This window comes from Lissotriton helveticus, chromosome 12 (assembly GCF_964261635.1).
Source record: "Lissotriton helveticus chromosome 12, aLisHel1.1, whole genome shotgun sequence".
Classification (NCBI taxonomy): Eukaryota; Metazoa; Chordata; class Amphibia; order Caudata; family Salamandridae; genus Lissotriton; species Lissotriton helveticus.
Genome location: NC_136073.1, coordinates 609,967,112 through 609,984,126, shown reverse-complemented (window position 1 = coordinate 609,984,126; position 17,015 = coordinate 609,967,112). Strand labels below are relative to the sequence as shown.

Below are 17,015 nucleotides of genomic sequence, written 5' to 3'. Positions count from 1 at the left end.
CCTGACTCCTTTGCAGAGGCTTCCATTCACTGAAGCTATCCTGGATACAATGCAATTCAGGACCTTTTCTCCATGCAACCAACACAGGACATTGCATTTGAGCTACGATTCCAATGTTTCAGCCTTGGTCTCAGTAATAGAAAGTCTTTTTGCCTCTTAGCCTCCTGCATTCTCCTCGTCGATTACACCAGATGGCATATGCGGTCTCTACAAACGAATCCAATGTCCTAATGGGCCCAGCTTCAAGGAAGGCTATTCAATTCCATCCAGATTTTGCTCATGATCTGCAGTAGTGGCTGCTCAAATCCAGTGGCAGGGACTTCTCCCTCCCCCAGCCACAACAGACGGTGTTGACGGATGCATTACTTCTGAATGTGGGTGGTGGAGCTCAGTGGACTCTAGTCTCCAGAAGAAGCTTGGCTGGGTTGCTTGCCATTTATCTATCTCTGAATGCCTTGCTTTGGTCCATGAAGGGGAGGCAGGTGCAGGTTCTCACAATAAAAACACCACGGCCTAATGTTACTCCAACAAGCAGAATGGAGTGGGCTTCAGGGCCCTGTGCCAGGAGGATCAGCACCTTTGGAGTTGGAGCAACAGGGCATTTCCCTAATTGCAAACCACCTGGTGGACTCCTTGAATGCCAGGGCAAATGAAAAACGCAGTCTAAATACCTAGGTGGTGCAGGTCATCTTCCAGGAGTGGGGGAGAAGCCTGGCTAGTTGTTTTTTTTATTAGTTTCCACAAGAATATTCACTGGGAGATGCATTCCTACTGGAATAGAACACTTGATTTCGGTACTTCTTCCTGCTTCTCCTTCCAGAGTTCTGAAAAAGATGAAAACGACCAGGCGAAAGTCCTTGTGGCTCCGGATTGAGCCAGGAGGGTGTGGTACTTGGAGCATTTGGGCATGAGCCCTCCCTCTGTTCTGTGTATCACTTTAGAAGGATCTTTTCTCACATCATCAGGGCAGGGTGCTTTACCTGAACTTGTGCAATCTACACCTCCATGCATGCAGATTGAGCTGCAGCAGTTGACTGCTTTTGATGTGCCAGCCAAAGTGGTGGAAGTCGTTCTCGCCACCAGTTGCCCTTACACAAAGTCCATTTAAGTCGTGCCCTGGGACAAATTTGTGTCTTGACTGTGGTTTCTGCAAAGTTGGCCCTTTACAAGCCAAGCTGTTAAATGTTCTTTTATTAGTTTTGTCTTTGGCCCAGCATGGTCTTGCAGTGGGCATTATTAAAAGGTTACTTGTCAGCCCTTTCAGCCTATTTACCAAATCAATGGGCCTTGTTTAGATCACCTTCTATGATGATGATTAAAGTTTTGACATGCGTGTCCTTCTAGGCCGTTCATGAGATATAAAATTTGTCTTGACATTTCTCGTGTACGCCCCTTGAACTGATGTATGGTTCCTCACTGCGTCGCATGATTTAAAGACTGTCTTCCTCATCACAAGTACTTCAGCTTGTTGTGTTAGTGAGCTTCCGGCACTGTTGGTTCAACTACCCTAAACACTTTTTTCTGGACTAACTGGTAAGGAGGAAAGGGGCGGCTTTATTGCCTAAAGTTATGATTCCTTTCTATCTTGGACAATACATCATCCTGCCAGCTTTTATTGTCCTCCCTTCACATATCCAAAGAGGGGAGGCTTCATTGGTGGTACCCCAAAAGCGCTTTACATTTTTATATTGATCTTACTAAAGAATATTGTGTGGACTATCAGCTTTTTCTGGGGTTCTCTGGTGCAAAGTAAGTGTGCTGTGCCAAAGAGGACCCTGTCGAGGTTGAGAGTCCTCTGAAATAGCGTAGGCTACCCACTGGTCAAAAAGCAGCAGATGGAATGTGTTAGATCTTATTCCACCATGGCTAAGGCTGCTACCTCAGTTTTGGCATGTTAAGTACCTGTCCTTGACATATGACTGGCTGCATCGTGGGCGTATGTGCAAAGGCACTCCTGCAAGACCCTTTGGTCTGAGTCCTCTTGGCAGACCCTACACTTGAGGAGGTACTGCTTTGGTATCTATTCTAAGGTGAGGAATCTGTGGTTAGAAGCATCCATCAGAAGACCAAATTACTTACATTCAGCCGCACTCTTTATAGTGGATATTTTATGTAGCTGCAGATTCCTAACTTTCCTGTTCTGTGGAGTGGCCTCTTTTTAACATATAAAAAGAACCCAAATTAAGAGTGATCACACTGGTGTCAACAATGGTTAACATACCATGTGTAAGGGCACCTAAAGGCGAAAAATGAATTGATAAATGCCTGCAGTAGTGGTGGTTATACACGTCTCCTCTTCGTCACTTCCAGGGCAGTACTGAGCTGCATGGCGCCATGTAGTGGCACATCAGAGCGTTGCTGAAGAAACTTTACCTTATTGAGTCTGGTTCCTGGGTGTTAGACCTAGCACCATTGGCGTGGGTCTCCCTTCCATTTTTCGCTGTTGTCTACTCTGTTTTTTATATGTTTTTGCTGGTTTACCAGGTTTATCAGTGCCACAGTGCAAGTGCTCCCTATTGTACATTGTTGTAATCGATTAGTGACTCCAAGATTGGCTTATTTGATTTACTTGTCCCTAGTAGAGTGCACCATGTGTGCCCAGAGCCTGTAGATCAAATGCCGCTAGTGGGCTTACAGCACTGATTGTGCCACCCACAGAAGCAGCTGGTAAAGTGTGCCTCAGGCCTGCCATTGAAGAACCTGTGTGCAGTCTAGTACTGCCATGTCGACTTCGTAAGTGCACCCACTTAGCAGTTCCTAAACCTTCCCTTTTCTACATGTTAGCCACCCCTAAGGTAGGCCCAAGGGCAGGGTGCATTGTAAGTAAAAGGTAGGACATGCCCTGATGTGTCTGGCATGTCCTGATAGTGAATTACAGCCAATTTAGTTTTTCACTATTGCAAGGCTACCTGTCCCCATAGGCCAGAATGGGCAGCTTGATTATAACATCTTATAATCCTAACGGACCCAGGGAACATGGTAGAAAAACAAATTTAGTATGCCTGAACTCAGAATGTTAAAATACATCTTTTAGTGAAGGTGATTTTTACATTCTGTGTTTGAAAAGACCACTTTTAGAAAGTAGGTATTTTTTTTACCTAACCATCCAGCCTGCCTCTACTAGGTTGTGTATTGCATTTCTGGTTTGTGAGTGACAGGTGGGCTTGGGCTCCAGCAGTCTGATGGGTCAGGGTTGGGCTGAATAGGACCTTGGTTGAATAGAGTGGGGGCGGAGATTTCCTTTCACTCCCCTGAGCCCTCATAGAATAGAGAGTAGGGGGGATCAGATTTCCTTTCAGCTACCTGGGCCAGGTCTGCTTTCAACAATGCTGTGTCCACCTCCTGCCAGGAAGCTGCACATAACAGTTTTTGGCTGGGCACAGACACCCTATGCCTTCAATGGATTTACTGGTATAAATATTGGGGCTCAGACCCAAGACTTTAGATCACTTCTGGGAATCAAGACAAACCTTTGCCAAGGAGGGGAACCCAAAGAAGCTGAAGGAGTTGACTGCCCCTGTGCCATTGTGCTATTTTCTGGGGTTGGCCTGCAGTGGTTGCTTATTTGCCAATGAAAGGAGAAGGAACTTTTATTGAACTTTCATCATCTTGAAGAAGAATCTCATAGGGCTTGAATTGTGCTTGCCTCCTGCTGAAGTATCAGGGATACAAGACTTCACCACCAGCTCCCCCCCTGAATTTCCTTGCTGGGAATTCTGTCTGCAGAGGCCTGCGTATTGTAGGGAGCTGAAAGCACGACTCAATGAGAAGAAGCGTGTCGCATCCGCAGCTGTCGCATCACCGTAAGAAGTGTGTCGCAGGTCCTGTCGCAGCTCATAAGTTCCAGAGCCGCTGCACGGCTGACGGGCGTGCACAGATCGCCTTCACGTCTTCACATCGCATCAAAGACGCCATATTGTCGTATCGTTTCGAGGCGCCATCTTGTCGCAACGCCTACGTTGCGCAAGCAGGAACAGACCCATCGCTCCCACCCTCGAAGCAAGGAACCGACGCATCATTCTCCCTGCGAGCCTTTTGTTTATCTTGCGTTACGCATCCAAAGGTACTTTGTGAGAAACGTGTTGCATTTTCCATCAACTGTGAACTAAGCTATTTTTACCATCTAAGAGTTATTTTTCTAATACTGTATTGTGGATTTTTGTCGCTTGGGTCTTGTGTTAAGTCTATATAAAAGAATACTTATATTTATAAAATCTGTGTTCATCTGTCGTGTTTTCACTGTATTACTGTATGTGTTCACAAATGCTTTATACACTGCCTCTGAGATAAGCCTTCCTGCTCGTGCCAAGCTACCACAGGGTTGAGCAGGGGTTATTTTAGGAGTGTAGCCCCCTTACCCTGACTAGAAGCAAGGGTCCCTATTTGGCCATAGGTGCAAACCACTGCCAACTAGACACCCCCAGTTCTAACACTGGGGTATATTCAAAGGTAAGGAATCTGCCATCAGACAGATTATTCACTACAAAGAGCATTACTGAAGGTAAGTAACTTGTTTGTTGCGTGCAGTAGTAGGTTAGAGAGGTATGAAGTCACAAGCAGTTAACTCCAAATGCATTGGAAGCTTAGTTGCCAGTTCCGCTCTTTACAGCCTAACATTTCTTCTGTATACCATTTATTTGACTAGTTGCATTTATTTTCTTTGCTATGGCTATACTTCAGAAATTCACAAGCGCAACCATCCCAATTTCTAGAGATTCTTATTCATAAACCTTGACTGACGTGATCCATCAAGTTGCCATAATAATAATTATTCCTAATATACTGAAATGCACTGCCATAGTAGTTGTCTCTTCCAAAACGTTGAATCCCTGAAGAGACGGAGCCCCGTTAATGATTGACTAATAAATTAACTTGTAAGACTTTGTACCACAGTCTTGTCTCAATTTTCTATTTATCAGGAAGAGGCATTGCATTTCTGCTTCTTTTTCAAAAGTCTGACCTGTGTGTTTTAAGGGGGTGAAAGCTTTTTATATCAATGGAGGCAAATCATCCCAAAATTATTTTTCCTTCTCCAGTTGGGTAAGAGATCCTCTATCACTGGCCCACTTTACCACTGCCTAACCTTGTGTCAAAGGCTGACCAATGTATAGATAGGACTGAGCTCAGATCTGAGAATTTAAGTCTACTTTTGTGGTCAAAGCCAATGCTTGCAGATAATAGACAGCATGGGGGAAGGAGGATGGGTCTGTCTTTGCAAAAGACTTTTGCATTACAACACCTAAGGCCCAAGTTTGATTCACTAACTATAGAAGGTAAATCTTAAGTGGGCAGGGGGAAGGAAGTTAAGCCCTCAAGGAACAAAGCGGAGTACTTGGAAATGTTTTGCTCATTTACATGGATTGAGGTTTAATTCAGTATTATTGTTTTTTAAGATGGACTGACTGTGTTTTGTGACATTTCTTCGGATGAGGAGCTTTTCCATGGAGAAGGAGACTATCAGTTTGACATCTATCGTTCCATGAAAGAGGAGAACGGGTATGTAGTGAAACATTTACCTTGATTTTGGTCTCAAAGTACTTGCTATGTATTCACTTTTTAATGGACTTGCTTCCGTTTTATTATTAATAATATTCAATACATGGGATATATACAACAATGCCCTTGATTATGAATTCAGGACTAACATTGAAAACATTAAGATACCATATATTCTAAATACTTGCTATCCTTATGTTAACCAGGGCTTTCATAAGAAACCAACATTGACAAATCCAATGTATGGCATACACACATGCAGGCACACATCATGCATGTAGTACCATAGATGACTCATGCAAGTAAATATACAGAGTAAAATACCTGTGGACATCCATGAATGTACAGAGCAACACTTCTGCCAGCAACGTACATAGACCAGCGGATAAAGTCACCCAGATCTACAAGCCCCTCAGGATCTTGACTAATTGATATTCCTTCATCCATTCAGAGTCTGAGACACGTTATGTTGGTTGCACATACAGCCCTTAATGCTGTATAAAGCTACCTATAAACTACTAGATGTCAGAGAAGGTGAAAAGAAGAGAGTGAGGACCGAGCTTTGTAGCTAGGATGTTCTTCCTCAAAGTGGAGTGCTGGTCAATAGCTAAACTAAGCTAACTTATAAGCAAGTGGAAATAAGAGTGTTAAATCAGTTGGTGGAAGGGGACAACAGTGTGATGAATCCGATTTTAATGGACAGTTTGGATTGTTAAACTATTATCGAGATGCCATGGAAAGGCAGTGAGAGTCTTATTTTAATATGTTTACAAACCAACACTCACAGGCTGACTCACAGGGAATAAAAATGCAGGTACAAATATGGTACCACAGCACACATATATAGACACATAGCCCACAAGTAAGCATGCACAGAGGGAGAAAAATTCACAAAGTCCAGATGTACAGTTGCAAGTTTCATCTCAACTTAATATTCAGAATGATTGCTGATTAAATCAAATTTGAGAAAAGGTTAGTGGCAATGCTTAATCAACCTTTAGCCTAATAGAAAAATCAGTTTTGAGTGATACAATAGTTGAGTCTCTTTGCCCAGTCAATATATATATATATTTTTTTTAAATGATTGCATTGTTAACAACGCCCTTTGCTTCTCCATTCTATCCTTTGCCAGCTTGCAATACGCATTCATATGCCATGGTGCATTTCAGTAAATTCATTTCTGATAGAGGCTTCAAAAGGCAGACTCCTCACCTTGTGAGTTTCTCTATGTGCACCAGACTGGTTCCGGAAACGTTTGCTATGAATTCCCATATGCATCAGCAGGTGGCATTGTGCGGCTCCGCATCTGATCTGTTCCACCCAGGATATGACATCAGGGCCCCTATATTTGCACCACTTCCCCGCTCTGACATCTGTTACATTCTCTTTGCACCTTCTAATGCGTATCCAGAGCTTTTGAGTCCTGTCATTTTGACAGACTTGTTTCCTTCTAAAACATGTCAGTGTGCAGTATGTCTCCCCCTAAAACAACAGGATTTAAGCTGTGTTGTGACTGTCATCAAATGTCAGTGACTGACTTACACCATGTAGATGTGTATCTCTGGCACTAAACATGGCTCGGTCAGAAAAGACCAAGAAACATACGTAGTCAGGCTTTGGTTTCCGTCAGCCCCACTACTCACACCACTCAGTCACACAACGCCAGGGACACAATTAAACCGTGGAGTGAGCCCTCCATTTTTTAACCTATCTTGTGCTGGTCCCGATGTGCCCAGAATTCCCGGGCCATCGGTGAGTTCACAAGAGCTCAAACAGGCCTTTGATTCCATTTGGAGTCCCACTCCCTTCTTCATGCTCAGCTCTGCTGACTCTGGCACCATCCACAATGCCACTCCAAATGCTGCTTTCAGTATCATGGGCAACGCCGCAGTACTGAAGTTGGGAGAAGAGCGATCATCTTATTGGACTCTGAAACCCATCCCCTTCCGCCCAGACCTCGAAAATATGCCCAATCAGATCCTGATACACATGCGCCTCACTATTGTTTGTGTGTTGGGGGAGCCAAGACCATGATTATGAAGGCAATATATTTGATGACCTTTGTGATGCCAGTGGCCTCAAGACCTCCCTCCCCCACCCCCCCCCACCCCTTAAGTCCTTGACAGATGTCCTGGTGGCCACTTGGACGAAACCAGAATCTTTCCCTTCCCTAGTGAATAGGTAAGTGATGAGCCAGCAGAGACCCGGTCCCAGAATTTCTACTCCAGAATCCCACCCTAAAGAGGTTGTTGTTTAAGACATCCACAAGTCCTCTCAACCCGAAATCATTCCCCATGACGTCCCCTAATGTGGAAACTAAATGAAGATATTTGCCACAAGAATGTTCTCCTCTGCCAGCCTCACACTCAGGTGCATAAATCCCTTGTGCCTCTTGGGTGGGTGCCCCTATGCTTTGTGGGTCAGAGTGGCACACATCTTGTCAGCTGTCTCAGAGGAAATCTGACCAACATTACAACACTTGATTGTTACCCATACTCTTCAACTTATTCATGGACTTGCAAATGCACTGAAGTCTCCGAACATTCTTTATTACATGTATGCAGATGACACAACTGTATCTGAATATCTCCCCAGAAAACTTAATTTCACTCAACTCTACCTTGTTGAATACTCAGAATTGGCTCATTGATAACCACCTCATGCTCAACACCTCCAAAACGGAATTCCTCCTCATCGCTTCTCCTAACCACTCTGTCAAGATCAACCTCTGGATTAAACAGCTAACAGCCTTCAATTGTTCTCCTCACATTATTGAATCTGCTAAATCCCTTGGAAGCACACTAGACAAACACCTGAACATGCAGAATCAAATAAGCAATGCCTCCATGGGAGCTAAATACCAGATGAGTATACTAAGGAAACTCAAACCTTTCCTACCACAGGACGTCTTCAAGATGGCGATTCAAGCTCTTGTATTGCCGAGCCTAGATTACGGTGTGGTCGCCTAAATGAAATAATCGCAATCAGCACATGTGATAGAGAAAATGTAATATAGATGACAAGATAATACAAATATGTGCAGCACGGAGACAGTCAGCATAGCCACTGAGTATCCGAAGAGGTGACGTTTCTGACAGCTTTTATTGGTACAAACCACAGAAGGAAAATCGTCAGTATTCATGCAATATATTCAGTAAAAGTACAGGATTATGACACTTCAGTAGCCTAGCCTCAGCAAGTTGCACAATACTAGGCCAATCAGAAGATGCGAACACTGCATGGTACCTGCATGGTCTGAGGTGCTGTGACTTGTTGCTACCCATGTGATCTGTGTTCGAGACATTTTGGAACTGCCCAACATAATGCAATGTACCCGTAACGGTAATTTCTACAGAAATGGTTTGTGACATCTGTTCTAGTACTGTGCACGTAGACTGGGCCACTTCCACATTTGGTGTGTCCATACGCTTGTGGCTAAGCTAGCGTTGTGTACTGTCTGAAGGTGGTTCTTGAAAAAGCATTGCATTACAAAAGCATCTATACTTTCAGCAACTTAAGTAACTTTTAATTATTTTGTGTCAACGTTCTCCAGGCCTTTAAAATAGATATTTGGTGTCACATTATAAAGGCGGCTTCTACATTACTCCATCAGATACCAAATCATTACATCTTATTCGCAGTACTTCCCCAGCATCATGTTGGTACCTAAAAATGACTCCTTAGTAGGCAGGGTGTTGTAACTAGTACAGTTGTATTGTGCCCAGTTAGTGCAATTATCCTAACCGCAGTGCAACCCACTACTCTAAACCTTGCGAACCTCTGACAACTAACACTGCTATGCAGCACTATCATTGGTGGCCTTTTGCAATATGTTCCCTTTCTATTGTATTCTTTGCAATTTGTGCCCTATCAAACCTAGTCATTCCTTAATTATATTTGTGGTGTGTACTTTTTTTTAACCTTTCCTAATGCTATTTCTAAATGTTGTGGTCTGTAACATTGGCAAAGGAACTTTAAGGTAAGTGTATCTATTCTATAGTTGTAGATGACAAAATGTGATGTCCCCTATTATTCTGCATGTTATTATCTACTAGGCAGTAGTCCTTATAATGGCAGCAATGGGGGTGAATATTGCTAGTATCACCGCTGGCCTTTTTCGCTCATTGTTCTGAAAGTCTTGAGGCATAGTTCCAGTCGTTGGTATGTCTGGCTAGTGTAAATAGTTGAAAGAATGTCTTATCTTTTGTTGCACTTTCACTCTTTTCAAAAGTCTGCTGAGGAAGGATGCCGAGCCTCAGTGATGATACTTGTAAACAGGAAAGTAACCGTTAGTGCCTGTCTTCAAGTAATTTGAGAGGTTATCAAGCACTTCTATTACTTAGACACTTTTAATATGAAGTAAACAAAGTGATGAGGAAGGTAAAGGTGTCTTGTTTTTACAGCTTGTTGGCTGAGGGGTTGGGGCGTTGATGTTTCATAAGTCTTTAGTTGATGTATCGTTGGGGCCGGCTTACACACACTTCCATTCTCTGCTGTGTGCAGCACGCGCAACCCTTCAGGATGAGCTTGGGTACCTTTCTCACTTGGTGCCTTTCATGGGACGCAGGTTGTAAGGAGGCTGTCCTTGATGTGATGTAGGGGAAGGCACTGGAGGCTCCTCTGGTGGCGGTGGTGTCACTTCTTTCTTTCTATGAGAGCCATGGATCCAGGAAGTCAGGACCTCACACTTGATCGCTATTGCTGTTGTCAAAAGGACCTGTTATGGCTCCTACCACCAAAGTTGGAGACAGTGCCGTCTATTGTGGGCTTTTACCAAACCCAATCCCCTAGCTGGAGGCCGTGGGCTGCGGGTGTCTCTGCTTCAGGAATGGCCCACAGCAACTGACGATGTTAGTCTTTTGCAGTATTGAAGAAGCAGATCATTAGATACGGACAGATGGACAATAGACATGTGGTCTGGAATATTTTTGGGCCGTCCAAACACTATTTCATGTGGGCTGAGCTTTGTCACTCTGTCTGAGATACTTCTCATGGACAACAGAGCCAGTGGTAGTGCATCAATCCAGGTCCGTTCAGTGGATGCCCAAATCTTCCCTATCTTGTTTTTCAACACTCCATTATTTCTCTCAACCGCGCCCGCTGCTGGTGGATGATGGGCACAATGTAGTTTCTGTGTAGCTCCTAGCCCCGTGCACAACCCCTCAATCACATGTGAGATGAACACCAGTCAATTGTCAGAACTCAAAAGCATACGTACTTAAAAGCACAGAATGAACTCTTTCAGGAGGCATTTGGCAAGAGTCTGTGCATCACAGTTCCTTGATGGGTATGCCTCAGTCCGTTTGCTGAACTTGCACACTATTACCAACACATACTTGTACTTCTTAGTGGGGGCATGTTCATCTGGAGACTCTCAAAGGGTCTGTGGGGAGGTGGAAAGTGGCCAGGTGTAGTTGGTGTACTCTTCCCAGTGTTGTATTGTGTGCAAACAGTACATTTCCACCAACGTCTTTCCGCTATCGAACATTTGTATACTTATCTGTGGCTAGCACACATGGACTATTCTTTACCAAACACTCCTTGTCTACGGCCCATTGCTAGGTGTGAAATCAGTAGTGGTGCACTGTGTGGGCAAAATTGTCAGTAATATAGAACACATTTGCACCAGTGGAGCTTCCTCACCAGATATGAGAAGGTGAAAAAGTTATCATTAAGCACACGAAGGCAAACATTTTCGAATACTGGAAGCTTCTCTGTCCCAGTAACACTTTTGGGAATCAAAATACTCCTAAAAAATAATTGAAATCACCCCTAAAGACTGCACTTGTAAATCTAAAGTCATCTTAAATCTGTACACATTGTATCCTGAAAACGTTATAATTATAATACGAAGCACAGTTGTTCATTGCACACGATCCTTCTGCATTTGCATATACTCATTACTAAACGTCAATATATAACAAGCATTTACAATGCAACGGTCTCGGCATTGCAAAAGTTAGAGCTATTAGCATTGTACATGAACGCGAGTTTAAGGTCTTGACATTGTAAATGACAAGGTCTTTTATTTATGTTTTAAAAACAAAAACATAAATAAAAGTCATTGTCATTTACAATGCCAATAGCTCAAAGTCGCGTAATGTGTATGGCTAACTACAGTAGCCAGAGAGAGCTGCAATGCAATATGTCTCGCATTAGTAAAAGTTTGAGCTTTTGGCGTTGCAAATAATAATGCAAGCCCAATAGCCCAAATTATTAGTAATGCGAGGCCTATTGCCAACAGACAGCTACACAAAAATAACGATCAACACAAAAATCACTCTCAATAGAAAGCAACAAGCTCGAGACTCCAATGCCAACCAATGGAATTGCTTAACGTGAGGGTCATGGGGTGCCAGGTCGAACATTCGTAAAATGTTTCATTACTCTCTCCATCTCGACGCCAGGATACAGTATTGTTGCATAATAACAAAAAAATTAAGCATAATTTGTAAAACGTGAAAACTTGTGCCGTGGTTGCGTTGAAAGGTTGGCCAGGCGTTCCTCCGGTGATTGCGGCCTTCAAATGCACAGGATGTCTTTTTAATTCAACTGCTGTTTAATGTAATTAAATTCAATCTAGTAAAAGAAACCAAACAAAAAGCGGGCAGGTTGTCTGTGAAGGGTCCTTCACAGGGCCCTGCTGGTGCCAGGGCCTCTCATCGCAAAGACGATCGCCTTGGCAGCAAAGAGCTATGCAGGGTGTCCCAGTTCATCTTTTAGTGCCGCTTTGTGTCTCTGAGACACACGACACTGAGGCCATTGGGGGGGAGTAGGGAGGCCCCTTTAATTAAAGTGCCTGAAAACAGGGTGAGAATTATAGAGGTGGGACGTGTCTGCTGACTTAGCGTTCTGCTGCCAGGGGTGTCCAAAATCAGGGCTAGGTAAAAGGTGACAGGGAGAGCAAACGACACCTTCGCCTGACCCCTTCTTAGTTTCGAGCTCCCCCCTGGGGGAGGGAGGGAGGGAGGGAGGGAGAGAGAGAGAGTATGAGAGAGAGAGTATGAGAGAGAGAGTATGAGAGAGAGAGTATGAGAGAGAGAGTATGAGAGAGAGAGTATGAGAGAGAGAGAGTATGAGAGAGAGAGAGTATGAGAGAGAGAGAGTATGAGAGAGAGAGAGTATGAGAGAGAGAGAGTATGAGAGAGAGAGAGTATGAGAGAGAGAGTATGAGAGAGAGAGTATGAGAGAGAGAGAGTATGAGAGAGAGAGAGTATGAGAGAGAGAGAGTATGAGAGAGAGAGTATGAGAGAGAGAGTATGAGAGAGAGAGTATGAGAGAGAGAGTATGAGAGAGAGAGTATGAGAGAGAGAGTATGAGAGAGAGAGTATGAGAGAGAGAGTATGAGAGAGAGAGTATGAGAGAGAGAGTATGAGAGAGAGAGAGTATGAGAGAGAGAGAGTATGAGAGAGAGAGAGTATGAGAGAGAGAGTATGAGAGAGAGAGTATGAGAGAGAGAGTATGAGAGAGAGAGTATGAGAGAGAGAGTATGAGAGAGAGCGTATGAGAGAGAGCGTATGAGAGAGAGCGTATGAGAGAGAGCGTATGAGAGAGAGCGTATGAGAGAGAGCGTATGAGAGAGAGCGTATGAGAGAGAGCGTATGAGAGAGAGCGTATGAGAGAGAGCGTATGAGAGAGAGCGTATGAGAGAGAGCGTATGAGAGAGAGCGAGTGTGAGAGAGAGCGAGTGTGAGAGAGAGAGAGTGTGAGAGAGAGAGAGTGAGAGTGTGAGAGAGAGAGAGTGTGAGAGAGAGAGTGTGAGAGAGAGAGTGTGAGAGAGAGAGTGTGAGAGAGAGAGTGTGAGAGAGAGAGTGTGAGAGAGAGAGTGTGAGAGAGAGAGTGTGAGAGAGAGAGTGTGAGAGAGAGAGTGTGAGAGAGAGAGTGTGAGAGAGAGTGTGAGAGAGAGAGTGTGAGAGAGAGAGTGTGAGAGAGAGAGTGTGAGAGAGAGAGTGTGAGAGAGAGAGTGTGAGAGAGAGAGTGTGAGAGAGAGAGTGTGAGAGAGAGAGTGTGAGAGAGAGAGTGTGAGAGAGTGAGTGTGAGAGAGAGTGTGAGAGAGAGAGGGTGTGAGAGAGGGTGTGAGAGAGAGAGGGTGTGAGAGAGAGAGTGTGTGAGAGAGAGAGTGTGTGAGAGAGAGAGTGTGTGAGAGAGAGAGTGAGAGAGAGTGTGAGAGAGGGTGTGAGAGAGGGTGTGAGAGAGGGTGTGAGAGAGGGTGTGAGAGAGGGTGTGAGAGAGGGTGAGAGAGAGGGTGAGAGAGAGGGTGAGAGAGAGAGAGAGAATGAGTATGAGAGAGAGAGAGAGAGAGAATGAGAGAGTACGAGTGAGAGAGTGTGAGAGAGTGTGAGAGAGTGAGAATGAATATTGATGTGATGTGATCCTTAGCGCCACAAATTGTGCCTTTATCAGTATAGGTTGCAATACGGCACGGGTGCATCGAGAGGAGAGGCCCCCGGTCACCAAAAAACAACGAGGTAGACCATTTTTAGACTGCAACCCACAACATTCACCCCCTACAGGCCGAGGCCAGCGATCATCCCCTTAGCAGCGCTTGCTGCGCCTTCCACCTTACAGGCAGGTGGCACAGTGCTCGGGCACAGGTACTGGATACAGTGTGAATGCTAGGTACCAATTACAGTCGGATATGAATCCTAGAGCGTTGCACTACCCGTCGCTGAGCAGTGTGGTGTGTGCTTTGATAGAGAGTACAATGCCGGCCCTTCGACTGGCAAACAGTGGTCTGCACATGTGCATTCATTGGACGCAGGGCACGAGAGCAGGCAGCCACGAGCGCAGTGCTGGCAAACAACTGTGGTGTGCAGTAAGTGTCCTGGGTGTAGCGCACACCATCCCAGCGGGAGCTGTAGTGCACAGTTCCCACAGGCAGTGACTGTGCAGAGGAGCCTCAGGTACAGTGGAGAGGAGAACCAGTAGACGGCTGCAGTGTACAGCAGCAGCCAAGGGGCTGTGCCTAGTACCAGGAGCCTACCACAGTGCACACTAACGGCCCCAGTCTACATAGTACCAGCAGGAAGCGTGGTTCACATTAGCAGCCCCTGGGACAGTACACACAACCAGCATGCAGTGGCACAGCACATTGGTTTTCGGCACAGTGCCCGGCACCAGCAGCTAGCTGCAGTGCGAAGAAGCGGCTCAGATCCGGGTGCAGTGCCTTTTACCAGCAACAAATCTAATCCTTTCTGCTACGTCCCATGTACAGTGCCAGCCTTAGATTTCAGTAGGCAGTGCTAGCCAGTGGTCACAGTGTGCCCTACCACCTTCACATTCACAAAGCGGTGCCAGTCATGTGTTCGCTGCGCACTGTCAGCCACAGGGCATACCTGCTGCTCTGTGAAGTGTACAGTACCAGCCGCCTGGCACCGTGCCTTGTGGCGGATGCCTGGCATGAGACCTGTAGCTAAGCGCACTCTTTACGGCTGAATGCAGTGAGCGGTACCTGCTCTACGGTACAAAGGCAGATGCTTGCGTTGTCTGTCGCACAGGGAGCCATTACTGCGGCAGGTTATTTATAGATCCGGAGATAGGTGCCATCTGAAGGCCTGGAGTCCAGCAGAGCAGAGGGGCCCGAACAAAGCAGCGCGCGTTGTGAGGGTGCCACATACAGGTATGCAGCTTGGATAGATGCAACATGAAAGGGGTCTCGGAAGAGTTATCGGCGTGTACACAAAGTTGTAGCACAACAGAAAAGGCAGCGTCTGCTCCAATGCAGATCAAAGAGATAATACTGGCGAAAGCAAGACTGAATTTTCTCTTTCATCCATGGTCCGGTTTATCGCTAGCGCCAGAAATAAATATGTGCACTTGAGCATTCCGAAGTCAGACGTGGACACTAACAAATTACGGACAGAGAAGCAGCACCACGTGGGCTCAAGACCTGACCGATGTAAAAAGACTTATTAGCGTTGACAAAGTCAATAATCTTGCTTGCATTATGAGTCCTGACGAAGATTGTGAAAGAACTTGCGGCAGTGAAAAACAAGAAGCGGAAAAACGGAAGTCAGGCAAGGTCGCCTGTGACGGAGGCGGGGCCGCGTCCAGACCGAAGAGGAGGCAGGCGGACTCCATGCGTCTCGCCCGGGGCTCCTGTGAGCGGTGGAGAGCCCCGGGTCCGCGCCAGCCGGAGGTTGTGCGCCGCGTGCGGAGAGCCAGGTAAGTACAAAAGGGCTGGGGGGGCTTGGTGCACTCGTGTGTGTGTGTGTGTGTGTGTGTGTGTATGCTCGTGTATGTATGTGTGCGACGGTGACGGCGGCGGGGAGGGGAGGGGGGGTTGTCTGTATGTATGTGCATGCGTGCATGGGCGCTTGTGTCTGTGTGTATGCGCATGCGTGTGTGGTGTTTCGTGTGGTGTTTCGAGCTTCCCAGGAGACAGCGCCTGGCCACAGCGCGCGTTCGCGTGGCAGTTTCAAATCGCCATGCGCGTGGCCAGGATTGTCTCCTGGGAAGCAGACACGGCCACAATAGGGTTCTCGGCGGAGACGCGCTTCCGCGCGTTCAGCCGAGCCCTAAAAACATAGTATTACTACTTATTATCCATCCTTGGTAGTCCCTGGCAAATACACTGCATCAAGATGCATTTTAGTGCATCCCACCTTACAATGTAATTTGTTATAATAATATTTTCTGCAACTCTCATTTAGATACATACATTAAATAATATTTCTCCTCGCCCCACTGATTAGGCAAAACCCCGCTAGAACTCAATATATTCTGGGCTATTCCATATGTGCTTGTGGGGATGGCCAGTTACCTAACCTGACCAAATTGTGTGATCCTGGGCATTTAATTCCCCCCCCTGATATATGGCTCGTGAGGCCCCCACACTACAAGTTGGCCTCGGTCCTATTGGTCTCTGCTGCGGTGGACCCCTCTGCTGCGGTGGACTTTGTTTTTGTTTCCAGGCTACTGGATGGACCTTGGCCCACCTCCACACACCGGGATGAATTGGAGCGGTGTTGCAGTTATTAACTGCACGCTGGGTGAGGCATACTTATGCTTTACCCCCGCGGAGATGGATCCCTGTGACTTTGGGGGTTAGTGTGGTCATGGGGACTCGGGGGACTTTGCTTTGTGGCCCAGCCATTCAGGTGCACGCTCGTTTTGCCCCACTACAAGATTGCTGCAACAACATTGCATCTTGGGACTTGTAGGCGCAACCATCCCAGGCGCGCTACATTAATTGAAGGTGTTGATTACACTCACCTGTGGGCGGAGCGGCACGTCAGTAGAGAGATGGGGCGGGATATTTATATCCGAGAGTGAGCGCCCTCATCCCAATTGCACAACAGGCGCTGAAGAGGCAGGAGCCGAAATGCATACGCCGTACATATTGCTGTGCTGTTTATCCATGCTGATGCTGTGAATAAAGTCCTCATTTGTTTCCCCAGACGGGCCTCATCTCTTTCTTCGGAGGAGTGTGTTCCTATATTTCAGCGCGAGTGACCAGTATCGCGCTCGTGAGGCCCCCACACTACAAGTTGGCCTCGGTCCTATTGGTCTCTGCTGCG

At 46.0% G+C, this 17,015-nt stretch overlaps 1 protein-coding gene across 1 annotated transcript in view; it reads left to right on the top strand.

The window, feature by feature from the left end:
- HASPIN (histone H3 associated protein kinase) overlaps positions 1-17,015 on the top strand; it is a 775,218-nt gene that overhangs the window by 702,835 nt on the left and 55,368 nt on the right. Inside the window, exon 15 of the mRNA XM_078671435.1 lies at positions 5,394-5,496. Within this exon, the coding sequence (XP_078527561.1) occupies positions 5,394-5,496 (103 nt within the window). The remainder of the gene's footprint in view (positions 1-5,393; positions 5,497-17,015) is intronic.